This window comes from Coturnix japonica, chromosome 2, assembly GCF_001577835.2.
Source record: "Coturnix japonica isolate 7356 chromosome 2, Coturnix japonica 2.1, whole genome shotgun sequence".
NCBI classification, from domain to species: domain Eukaryota; kingdom Metazoa; phylum Chordata; class Aves; order Galliformes; family Phasianidae; genus Coturnix; species Coturnix japonica.
Window position 1 is genome coordinate 16,135,358 of NC_029517.1, and position 12,678 is coordinate 16,148,035.

At 45.0% G+C, this 12,678-nt stretch overlaps 1 protein-coding gene and 1 long non-coding RNA gene across 2 annotated transcripts in view; one reads left to right on the forward strand and one right to left on the reverse strand.

Annotated features, from left to right (window-relative positions):
• Window positions 1–830: 830 nt before the first annotated feature.
• LOC107308975 lies at window positions 831–7,728 on the reverse strand. The gene is made up of 3 exons (XR_001553021.1): window positions 7,636–7,728; window positions 6,643–6,764; window positions 831–1,124 (listed from the first exon to the last, which is right to left on the reverse strand). It is a non-coding gene; the product is annotated as an uncharacterized LOC107308975 (long non-coding RNA).
• Window positions 7,729–7,746: 18 nt separating this feature from the next.
• The window catches only part of DNAJC1 (DnaJ heat shock protein family (Hsp40) member C1), an 88,306-nt gene continuing 83,374 nt past the window's right edge, over window positions 7,747–12,678 (forward strand). The window contains exon 1 of the mRNA XM_015853312.2: window positions 7,747–8,355. Coding sequence (XP_015708798.1) covers window positions 7,762–8,355 — 594 coding nt within the window. The 5' untranslated portion in view covers window positions 7,747–7,761. The remainder of the gene's footprint in view (window positions 8,356–12,678) is intronic.

Here is a 12,678-nt window from a genome sequence, read left to right on the forward strand (position 1 = left end):
TTCCATGAGGCAAATAGAATTCCTGTGTAAATTATTAGATGATTATGTTCAGCAGTGAGCCATGGAGTGAAAGTATGGTCTTAGAAAGCAAACTGCAGCACTATTTAACATTTTCTATAAAGACGAATAGAACTTGCAGCTCGGGAGGGACTCATTCCTGCACTCGTGCTTATTTTCAGATCAATTTTGTTTTCAGGATTTCTTACTCTAAAAACTCTGCACAGGTGATAGTATTTTGGCACAGACTGAAGGAGTAATCATTCTGATGAGTTTTAGTCCTGCCTGGAGGCTGACTGCTAAGACCCTCATCCAATTGTTCACCTTCTATTCAGGAGCATGAAGAGCCAAGGAAAAAGAATGTTGGATTTAGACACTGCAGTGAAGACACCCAAAGCAGCTCTCCCCTCCCTTCAAGTAGAATTAGGGGCAACATCTCCTGCAGCAGCTGCCCCACTACCCAGAGCCTCCAAGAAATGCCCGAAGCTATAGAGATGGGTGGGAATGGGTGGAGGTGTGAAGGGAGAAGGGATGAAAGCTGCCAGCCTGTGGTGCTGTCATGCAGAAACGACAAAGGCAGAGCTGCTGTTGGGGAAGTAAAACTGCTGCAGCCAGCAGGAACAGGAGAAGTTGTGTGGAATGTGGGACAGAATCTGTTACTGGGCCAGAACGTGGGGAGCAGGTATGTAAGTTGGCTCTCTTTCAATTGCAGAAAAGCATAGGTTACATTTTTTTAATATTGCTGGGAAACCAAGCAATACTAACAGTCACATGTGTACCCAAGGGATAACTAAAAATCATTCAGAATCAAAACAGAAACCAAAAAACCACAGTTAATCTTTTCAGCAGCAAACCTCATTATTTTTTACCCTGTGTTTGAATGCATTCTTCAACATAAAACTTTGGCACAGTAACAGAACAGATCGTTTCTGTGCCTGCTGAGAGAAGCCTTGTCCTGAGGAGTCCTCATTTTCTTTGTCAGTACCTCAGGGGTTTCCAGAGTGCTCAGCCCAGTGCCCATGATGGCAGAATGGGGTGACTTTGCTCCTGCGTGGGTAGGCCAATCTCACTTCACTCAGGGCAGGGAGAGCAGGCATCATGCCTTTCCTTGACCAGAACTGCCATTCCTGTAACACAGCATAGAATCACAGAATGGTTTTGTTTAGAAGCAACCTTAAAGATCAAAAGCCCCAACATCCAACACAAATACAAATACATCCAACACAAATACCCAATACATCCAACACAAAAACTGTGTATCTTATATGACTGTCATGCAGGACACAAGCTTGCCTGTACTTCGGTGGCAATTAGCTGCACAGCTGTGGTTCATTTGGACACACCGCTATGCCTGCTTCACCTCCAGGTGTGTGATTTGCCACACGTGTAGTCGTTAAGCAGGGCCTGCCTGGTTTGTAGGCACAGTCTCTGGGCTGTGGTTGGTATAAGTGCTGTCAGTGATGGCTGGTGGCACATAAATTATCTGTCACTGACATGGGAGTTGTGGGAGGGCAGCCTGCACACAGCAGGAGGTGCCGCAGAGAGAATTCCTTCTGCCCTTCCCTCCAACGTGCTGCAAGAATAGATCGCCTACTGGCTTTAATGGAGCTTAAGTGATATAATGGAGTCCCTCGCTGGCCTGCAGATAGAGACAACGCTGCTTTGATCCAGCACTGATTAAAACTGCTGGCTTGTTTACTGGTACAAAATAAATTTGTTGCTACAGAAATAAAGTTGAAAACTAGGCTTTGGCTTTGCAATCGTATCTGGGATAAATGGAGTAAGGACTACAGGGCTGTTCTTTGGCATTTGTATTCACAGATATCCTAAAGGCATGCAAGGGACCTTGGCATCAAATCCTGTAATATTTTCAGGACATTACTGCATTTTGGGCCAAAAAGAGAGTACTTGTATGTCCTCTGAAACACAGGTCAAACATCTGGGGATTTGTAATTTAGCTATAGTGTCTGTTTGCACTACTATTACAAGCTGATTGCTTTCCACAGTTTTTGCATGCAGTCGTCATTTTGGGAGGGTTGCTATGCTATTAAATATGGTAATTCTTGTGTTGTAACTTTTTCTTAAGTTACAACTTAGGAAAAACTTAACTTTTTCTCAAGTGTGATTCATTAGCACGATGGAAAGAAAAGCGGGTCCGTGGATAATGCCACTGAGCAAGGTCCTTCTGTGTGCCCTGATAGCTGCTTCTCTACATGCCAGTGCCACATATCAGGAGCACCCATAAACTAAGCGATAGCTTTCTGTACATGCCACATGGAGAAGTCAATATTTATATGTCATACTTGATAGAATTCATTAAATGTATTTTGCTAAATAACACTCTATATTACATATTCCTTGACTAATATTTGCCTACAGAAGAAGTATTTGTTGTATGAATTGAATACCCGGTTAAGAAGAATCAAGCAAGTACAACATATTTAATATTTATTTGGTAGCACAACACAGTAGGCACAGAGAAGGTGAGAGAGAATGCAAATACAGGAGGAAAAAAAAAGTGATTAAATGGAATGGACAGAACACAAAATATTTCTATATGACAACAGTAATTCTGAGGAAAATAAAAACCAGCAAGACAAGATCAGGAATTAGGATTTTAGGTTTTTTAAATTAACCATTTTAGGTAACAGGTGATACTTAAGGAGGGCTGTAAATGACCTGGTCCTGTAAGACCAGGACCATTCAGGCTCTTCATGTTTGGGACACTTTTTATCTTCACTGACAGGTTCTTAGTCTGAGAAATCTTTATTTTTATTTTTCATTGCTTTTATGTGACGTAGCTGTAATAAGCAAAATCCATATTGCAACAAAATCGAGTAACAAAATGCTGCCAACCCTGAAAGCTGTTAAAGCTCTCAGGTCTACTTACTGGAGAATTTGGTTATGGAGAAACTGTACTGGGCAGCAGGAGTTTGTGAGAAATGATGTTGCAGAATTTTGGCAAAGTTATTTGTGCAGTATTTTATTTCCCCTTAAAATAATGGTTTGCACTTGTAATTAAAGTAATACCCTGCTCTATTTTCTGATACAGATTCCTTGAAAGCAAGTGGAAGCTGGACAGACAGGAAGGATTTGGGCCATTTTTGTTACAGTCTGAAGAAAAGTCAAATATAATGTACCAGCAACAAGATGCTGCGATATGTTTATAACAAATCACCCCAACACCAAGAGCTGCCCATGATTAACTCCTACAAACATTTGCTGCAACAAGCCCTCCTCTTGTGTTTTTGGCATGTTGTTCTCATGGCTGGGCAGTCTGTCTGTGCATGGTTAGAGTTCTGTGTTCAAATTTATTTTAAAGTGATGGATTTTTGTATTGTACTTCACTTCTCTAACACTTTTTGGTGCTATCTCTTCCGTTCCTGGGAGGGATATATTAAGAAATGCCATAAACATATGCTCCTACCATTTTAATAAATGGGAGATCAGTGTTACATACTGACAAACAGAACCTTGTCATCTGGGATTCAGTATATCTTCATGGCAATAAGCAAATTTGCAGATGATATGGAAAGTTAAACTCATCCTTTTTCATTTGCCAAAGCAAATTCCTTTTTATGTTGTCTCTAATAGCAGGTTCTCTGTGATAAAGCAAAGAAAAATACAAGGAGGGACCAATGCAGGGAATTAAAATCAACTGCTAGGATACTGATTGCAGGTACGACTGAATTATTATTGGGAAAGTACCGTTACCTCCCTTAGTGCCTAGATAGTTCTTCTTGTAAAGAAGATAAAGCTTTAAACAACAAAATATTTAGCACCCCTGGCAGAAGGGTACTAAAACCACCACATACAGGAGGACAGAAGCTGCTCTCACATAGCAGCCATCTTGTTCCACCTCTTCATGGTCATCCAATTTGCTTTCTCAGCTTTTGTCTTAAAGTTACGGCAGGCAGAGTTGGAAAAAAAAAAAATCAGACATGTCCCTCTGGTGTATTTCTAGGGCAGCACACCTAAAAAATAAATCTATTTATCACTTCTGCAATTACTGTGAAATAGAAAAGGACCTTGGAAGGGTCATGCATCTATAAAACCGACACAAATGTTCCCTCTGGAGAAATAGTTATTTGCCCCCTGGTGGTGAATTAATTTTTAAAAATATTAAAAGGCACTTTTAGGAAGTTTATTTGAAATTAAAAAGAGATATTCGTTGCTTTGGCAAATACAAGTAAAAGTAAATTGCTAAAGGATAATAAATGCATAAAGCCTAATTAAGGAAAATCCTGTTACGAACAAGCTTCGTTCATCTTTGATAGCCACTGCAGAACAGAACAAAAGGAATCAATGTCGCTATTCAAGAATGGCGTGAGATCTTCTGCATTTCAAAATATGCTTCTTATTTTTTTTTAGTTAGTGGGTTTAACGCAAATGCCTTGAAAACTTACTGTGATGAGAATGCTGAGAATACCCAATCTCCAGCATTCATATTGTATTGTACAATATCTTTAAGTATACCACACGCTGGAGGTTAGCAGTATCATCTGTACAGTCAGAGCTCTCATTCTGGGAGACGAGTAATAACATTCCCTGAGTGGAAATATTAAAAGACCTGTATCTTTCTCTAAAAATTGTCTTGGGGTCTTCAGCTTGAGCATGCCAAGCATCTCCATACATGAATAGAGCACCAGGATATTGTTCTTGGAAGAGTAATAACAAAATTGACATGGAAGTCATCCACTTTCAGTTTAATCCACAAATCATTCTGAAAGATGTTGAGAATGTCTTATTTAAAAAGATGGTATAAGCCTTCTAGTCACTGATTTTGTTTGGTCTTCTAATTCTTGTGCCTCCTGAACTTCTTCCCAAGATAGTGTTTCCCCTGGTTGAAGTTCTGCAGGCGAATGTGTATCAAAATACAATGATGTACTACTGCTAAGTCATACAGCAAGATATTATGCATTTATGCTGGAAAAAGGCCATTTATAATGATCAAACTTTTCATGTGTTGGCTTACGGTACTACAATACGCTGGCATTTGGAAGATGAAATTTTAGTCTGTCCCACAGTCTGTGATTGCCTTGTATGATGTTAATGTGCCTTCAGGTAGCTTTTTGATTTGGAAAACGTCATGGCACAGAATTGCACACTCAGGCAGGGACTGTTTTGGTACGAGCATTAATGATGTAATATAAGGGGAGGAAAATAAAAGAGTAATATAGTTAAAAGAGAGGGCTGAGCTGCCCAGACCAGGCATTAAATAGCTATTTCCTAAATAATATTCTTTCATGTCTGATGGACTGTAATAGAGTCGGCTTTCAGCTTTTAGCTGTGTTGCTTTTGTTTCTCTTTCCATTCCCACATTTCTTTCTCATTACTTTGAATTATGTCTGGCCTAAGGTAACAGCTGGTCCAAACAAATGGCATATTCCTTACAAATATTTCAGTGGGCAGTATTGCTATAAAGTGAGCCTACTCCCCTTCATTTTCCCACTTCCACGCCGGATGTTACCTTCCCTCATTCTCCACCCTATTCTGACTCATGTCTCTGTGGCTGCACTCCAGACTGGATCAGAGAAATGACCTGGCTTTAAAAAAATACATCCCGTAATAAGCCCACCAGGTTGCTGGCCTGGCAGAGCAGAGCACTCAGAAACACCTCAGAACAAGGTTACTGCCATCTCGCTCTCTGCTCTTGCAGAACCCTGTCTTCCAGTGCAAGTCCTCCAGCTCTCCTGCCAGCTGCAAAGGAACATTCCTGCCCCTGCTCCACTTAGCCCACTGCTTGGGGAACAGCTTGTGTCCAGCTCTCAGGGTAGAGTTATACAAAGGTTTTATTTCCAGTGAGAAAGCCAGTTTAAGCCAGGCAGTTTCCTGCCTGCTATGCCTTCTTGTTCTGGCTCCTTCATCACAGCTCACTGTGCCCTTGATTGTGCCGATGCAGCTGTTTCTGGGCTGTGCTGTAAATTGGATCACGGAAATAAATCTGAGTTTTTGTGTGCATATGTGTATATACATGTGTGTGAACAGCTTTTTATTTTTACTTTTTGAACCTGGATCATTTCAGCCATTTGATTTATAATGTGGCCCACAAAGAGGTGAATTAACGCAGCACAGAGGTGGGAACCAGCAGCAGGGCTGGGGGGTGTGCAGGAAACCCTTCAACAAGCTTTGTTAGCACAGAAACTACTGGAACTGTGCAGAACCTACAGAGAACCTAAATGAAACAGCCAGGAGAGAAAACTGGAATAGACCACAGAGCAGTCAAACCTGTGAAGTGCTGGAGATAAGGCTTATCTTTAGGAAAAGAAAAGAAGAAAAGGAAAAAAGAAAAAAAAAAGGGGGGGTGGGGGGAATTGGATGATAAGCTCTTTCCATGAGTTGTCTTCTGCTCATTGGAGACACCATAACAGCAGCTGTTTGGCCATGCAGATTGTGTGAATCCTGCTGGGCTTTAAAGTAAGTTCGTCTTTCAGTGGTGTTAAAAACAGTCATAATAACTGCTCCATGCCTCAGGCCTCATGTCTTGCTGTCAATTAGCATCAGGACATAGATTTATTTAAACAAGTGATATTCCTGTGTATGTTTCTTGCCCTTGTGGCTTGCTAAGGAGAGCTGATACGGTGATACCTGCCTGTGCGTGCAGGCAGAGAAACCTCATGGAGGGGATGGAAACACTGCACTCACCTTCACAGCTCCCAGCATCGGTAAAACAAAGAAGTAGCCCAGCTGGGGACACTGCATGCAGAATATGGTGTGCAATAACAAACCTTCCTCTGATCCTCCAGCCACTTAAATGTCAGATATGTCTTGGGGGAAAAAAAGAAAAAAAAAGTAATAGTACCTCCCAGCATGAATAGTTAGGAACAGATATATAACATGAACAGATTCAGTTACTCCTGCAAAGCAAACCAACCAATAAATTAACTTGCCCAGGACTTTCTCATGACACTGTGATTCTCTGCAAAAGGATTATTTTTTGGCTCTGTGATCAACTAAAAGAAGCATTATTTTTTTTAAGAGATCAGCGTTAACAGTTAAGTGCTCCTTTTCAAGAAGAGTGAATTAACAAAAGCCTCCATCAGATGTTGGTTAAGTTATTGTTTCCTGGCAAGTGGGTTTAGGTGTCTCTTCAGAAAACAGAGCCAGAGGCAGAATGATGCTCGTAGCAGCCCAGAGGGCGTGCATATGGGATGTGGAAACACAAGTTTAAATATCAATCTAATTAATATTTAAGTAGTTTATTCAAAGGGGACCGGCTTCAATAGAAGACAATGTTTGAGACTATACGGGTTGGAAAAAGGTAATTATCGAATAAGGTAAGGGTCATGATACATACGATAGGACGTGAGCATGTATATTTTCTGTGGTTACATAGGTCCAAACCCTTATTCTGAGTTAGGCAGGGTGTATTTCTAAAGCTGCCTCTCGCTGTCCCCATGGAGCACGCAGAGTGGTGCTGTACCGTATGGAGGTTTAAGTGGTGCCTATCTCTGTACTGTGAGTGCAGACAGTGGCCAGATTTGCTGTTAGGATTTGCGTCAATTGGAAGAGATTTTTCCTGAACTTGATTCAGAAAACCAAGGATGTTTCTGGGATGGCTGAAACTGGTGCCTTTTCTCAACCGGCCACGAACGAGGCCCAGCTTTGAGGGCACTGTGTGTGTTCTGAGGGGCCCACCTGCGTGTGCGATAACGTGGCCAACGGTTATTGCAGAGCCACCAAGCTCCAGGATCGCTTTAAGCAAAGAAAGCGCGAGAAGCCCGGAGGGGGGAGGGGCAGCGGCCGGGATCGTGCACTGCAGCGATGCGGGGTGCGCCGGGTGCGGGAACAGCCCGCATCGAGGGCTCGGACACCGGCACGGCTCGGACACGCAGCGCCCGCAGGGACAGCGGGCCGGGCCGGCACCGCGCTCTGCCGCCTTCCTCCGCTCGCAGCGGGCAGCGGCTCAGCCCCTCCCAGCCCGGCCGCGCGCTCTGCCTCCCGCGGGCCCGCTGGAACAGGAGGAATAGGAGCAGGAGGAGGAGAAAGGCCGATGCGGGAAGGGGAGGGGGAAGGGCCGCGATACCCAGCCCCCACCGCCCGGCCTCCGCCGGCACCGCCGTTGCCGGGGCAGCCGACGTCAGTTGCAGCCGAGGCGGCGATTGGTCCGGGCCGGGCGCTCCCGACGGGGCCGAGCCCGCCCGCTTCCTTCGGCGCTCGGCGGCTGCCGGCACCGCGCCGCCTCGGCTGCGCCCGCCCGGCCACGTCCGCGCCGTGGCCATGGGCCGCCCGCTGCTGCTGCTGGCGCTGCTGGCGCTGCTGCCCCGCGGCCGCGCCTGGGACAGCGGCGACCTGGAGCTGTTCGACCTGGTGGAGGAGGTGCCGCGCAACTTCTACGACTTCCTGGGGGTGCAGCAGGTGAGCGCGGCCCCGCGGCCCGCAGCGTTCCCGGAGCGCGACCCCACGGCGCCGGGCGCTCCGTGCGGCCCCGACGTGGCCGGCTCCCCTCCCCCCCCACCCGCTCCGTTCTCCCTCGCGGCTCCCGGCGCTGTCACGCCGTGCCGCTGCCCGCCGCCTCCCTTCGCCCCCAGCCGTGCCCGCGCCGCCTGTTGCTCCGCCGCCCGTGGTTCCCGCAGGCCGGCCGGATCGCGGGCTCCACGTCCCGCCGTGTGACATTGCCCGGCGCCGCGGGCTGCAGCTCCCGCTTTCCTTCTCTCGAGCCGTGCGGAGGCTGCGGCCCTCGCCCTTGGTGGCGGCTCGTTTCTCCAGTTCGTTTCCGTGCTCAAGTGAGCTCAATAGGGACGCTCGTTCCGGCGTTCCTGTCCCAGGTTTCCCAGTTTCGCTGCCCCTTGACATCCCCAACTCGTGTCCTTTGTCTTGTGTCCTCTTTCGTCTTCTGGGCACTCCGCTCTGTGTGCATGTTGCTGGATCTCATCTCGGCAACCAGTCCTTCAGTCAGAACACATCTCAAGAGTTAGATATGGATTCTATATGACGTTACTTCACCAGTCCCCAAGAGGCATTTAATGCCTGGTATCTCACCTATATCTCTGTACCTTGTGAGTGATGCTGCTGGTCAAACAATTTCCTTGGCAGTTCATGTCCCGGTCTGATGCAGTCCTTGTACTTATTGAAGATAATAACTGTGTCTTCATGTGTGTTTCATTTGGGCTGTGCCTGCAAGGACGGGGGTGTTGCAGCATGTGGGGGTCCTGTCTGGGATCTGCCAGCTGTGGTTATCAAGAGATGCAGTTGCTTCCATCTCCTTAAGCATCTGGCATTAAATACAGTGCAATATTGTCATGTGTACAGCGCAGCAAACACTGCTGCACAAGGCTTACTTTCATGGGCCTAAAAACATGGGGCTTAATTCCTCAAGGGCGTTTTTAGTGTTTAGAATAGATACAGAATTTTGCTGAAAAGGTAGCGGGCACAGCAAGATTGACAAAATATAACGTCACTTTTAGTAAGAGGATTCTCTGCTACTTTCCACTTCTGCTTAGGCTTTATAGGATGACAGAAGGTCTTAATGAAGAACTTAAATCTCCTGCAGTGTGTAAGAAGGAAAGAAGTTGCTGATGTGCATGCCGAAGTGAAGGGAGGTTTTGTTAATCACAAGAATGGGCTGTTTGGCCATGTGTCATGGCATCCTGAGCTCATGGCACACTGTGTTTTGCGGATGGAATGCTCCTGTGATAACTGTAATAGAGTATGTAGTGTCAAAGCTGAGCTTTAATAGAAATTGGTGAGTGCTGGAAGGAGCTGTATAGGTTTACAGGTCCTTGAATCTTCTGCTCCTGCTGCTTGCTTCTCTAGTGCTGCCCTGTCCCAGTGCTTCAGACAAGGACTGAATCAGGGCTCTGTCTGCTCTGGTTTGCCCTGACATGTTGGATCACTGCAGTGGTTTGAGTTATGGTATGGGGAAGGTAGTGGGGACTGGGACTGCACAAGTCTTGGGTATCCTGCCCTGGATGCCTTAATACAGAGCATCCTTTATCATAAAGTCTGTGTGCTGTTTGCATGTTTCTTGAGGTTCTCTGTTGTTTTAAAATCTGATTTAGTGGACCTTACTGACTATTTTGTACGTCACTGTTAGGAGTTGATATGCCACTGGGTACAGTACCCAGAATATTTTGTAGTTCTGGTGTTGGTGGTTATGTTCCCCTGTGCTCAGGTGTTTGTCTTGGGACTTCAGCACAAGGGGGATGGAGACTGTGAATGTAGCCTTTGTAACTTGGCCTCTGGACTGTTCCATAATCTCCCATTCATCAATTATTTTATTACCATTTCCTTCTCAGTCTCCATATTCCTCTTTGTGTCATTTGCCTTGTACTATCTTGGTAATCCTTTCTACCTTCATGTATTTGTGGGAGAGGGAGGCTCCAAGCAGGATATAAGTTCTGTGTCTAAGTTGCAGATATCAGACCATGCTCACTAACAGCAGTGTATCAGGGTGCTGCATTTTTCTAAACGTGTCACCTTCTGGCTTGGAAAAAAAATATAGGGAATGACTCTAATATATCTGTAAGGCATTGAAACAGCTTAGCTCTTGATAGGGGAATTGTGGTGCTGGCATTTTGTTGTACTTCACGTCTTATACCTCCCATGCAGTGTCTGAAGCTGATGCTGACCTCATCTGACAAGGTAAGTACAGCACTGCAGCTCTCTTGCCTCTGGCTGCTGGATTTTCCCTTGGAATTAGAGAGAAGCAGTGACTTCTGTTGCAAGTCTCATCTCACTGAGTTAAGAGTTCTGCATGTTGCCAGATTACGTGGAAGCCTTGCAGCATTGATGGGTAACTGCTATCCAGCAGTGACACTGTTAGGTCCAAATGCTGCTGCTGGCATGTTTTCCAACATCGGTGGCTGAGATGGAAGATGACCTGATGAAAATAATTTTTATTCTGAAAGTGCAGTGACAGAGGAAGAGCAATGCTTTCACTGTCTCAGTTATTCCAGTAACTTTTGTTAGTGCTTGTCCTCAAACTGCGGTTGGCTGAGAAATTTACAAGTGCTCAAAGGATGGTTACATTGGAAGGGACCTCTGAAGAAGGTACTGGCCGGGCCCCAGGCTGAGCACCTGGATTACGAAGTGTCTGATTATTATACAAGGACTCAATTTATCTGTTAAGCCACTGTATCTAATAATAACATAACGTATATAGCAAAAATTAAATTGTTACACTTTTATTACCTCTGTTTTGAACGATTCTTGAATTGTTTCACCATCATATTTCTTCAGTTGCTCTAAAATCAATGATGTGATTTACTTGAGTGGCACATTTAAAATGTTACCATTGTAAAGAAGTTTGAGCTGGTAAAATGTGGAGATTAAGTTAACCTTTGACTTGAGAGAAGATTATTTTTCCACGTCCCCCAGTTGGTTACTGAATTTGTGCCCAAATGGGGAAAAGAGAATCAAACTCTTGACAGATCAGATGTAATAGACACTTCAGTAATCACTTCAGTATGGCCAGTTTCATTCTGACAAAAGGATGAGGACCAAAGAAGTATTCATATTAAAACTCAGTGGAAGTTGCTGAATTAATCAGAGGCTGTGCAGACTTGGTAACAAATTCACCTTGTTACCTGAGAATGAGAATGTACAAAAATAATGTCAACTTTCTGCAGAAATTTCAGGAAATCTGTGGAACTATGAGCTTGTATGGAGCTATAAGCACAGATGAAGTTGATTCTGTAATCTCTTGCAGCTTTTGCTGGCTGGTGCTTGCATAAATATGTTATGCTCTGGGTGAACCGGCTTGGTGTCAGCAGAGACTTGACTTCATGCTGAAGCTTGCTGTTGTTTAGAACTGTTTATATGGCTTCAAGGGAGTTATCTGCTCCTTTACTGGTTTTAGCTTGCAGTAGGGAAAGCACTACAGGCCTCTGATGCCTTGTGAAAGTTTGTAATATAGTTCTATATGAGTTTTGATTGAAAAGATTTTGGGAAGTGTTGCTTGTTTGTGTTAAGAGCACTGCAACGTGCTGATTCAATGAAGATATGTTTAAAGACACATGAGCTGTGTTGCTAGGATTGGCCAGTGCAGAGCAGTGTGTTCTGTCTGAGCTAGAACCAAGGAATTCCTGAATCAGGCTATGGCTGCTGCTGGGAACCAGGTAAGGGAGCAGGTTTGTTTTGGAAGTTCTGCAGGGCCAGTGTGAAAACAAACACAGCGCTCCTCCAAGTGTCCTTTGATGTAGAAGGGGAGTCCTTGGCACCTTAGATTCCCAAGGAAGAGCTAACGTGACTTGCTGGCCAACTGTGGATAAATATATAACCACTTCAAATGTTGAGGAGCATTTTTCTTTAATGTTCTTACTTTTCTTGTGAGATTTGTTTTGAATTTATTCTGACAAATCTAAATTATTCTTGAGGCTTTACTGGAAAAGCTGAGAGTGTTGTGTCCATGTCACTGCCAGACTATGGATCTGCTAGATGACAGCGTGGCACAGGCACAGCTTCATGTACAGAACCCGATTATAGTCCTGTTGCCTGTGAGCCACAAGTATGCAACCAGCTCCAGAAAGTGCTAAATGTGGGGAGTGAGGCCTCGGGTTTCTTTGGCTGCGGGCTGGTGGTGTTGGGCTTTTAGGCCCTGCGAAGACCTTGAACAGAGGAGCTGTGTTACTTCAGCAAGCAGTGCGGTCTGGCAGAGCTGTGCCTGCGGAATGCCCGCCTGCTGCCGAGGAGCTGATGCCCGTACTGTTTGCATTGCAGGGAGTTCTGCTGTTGAACTTG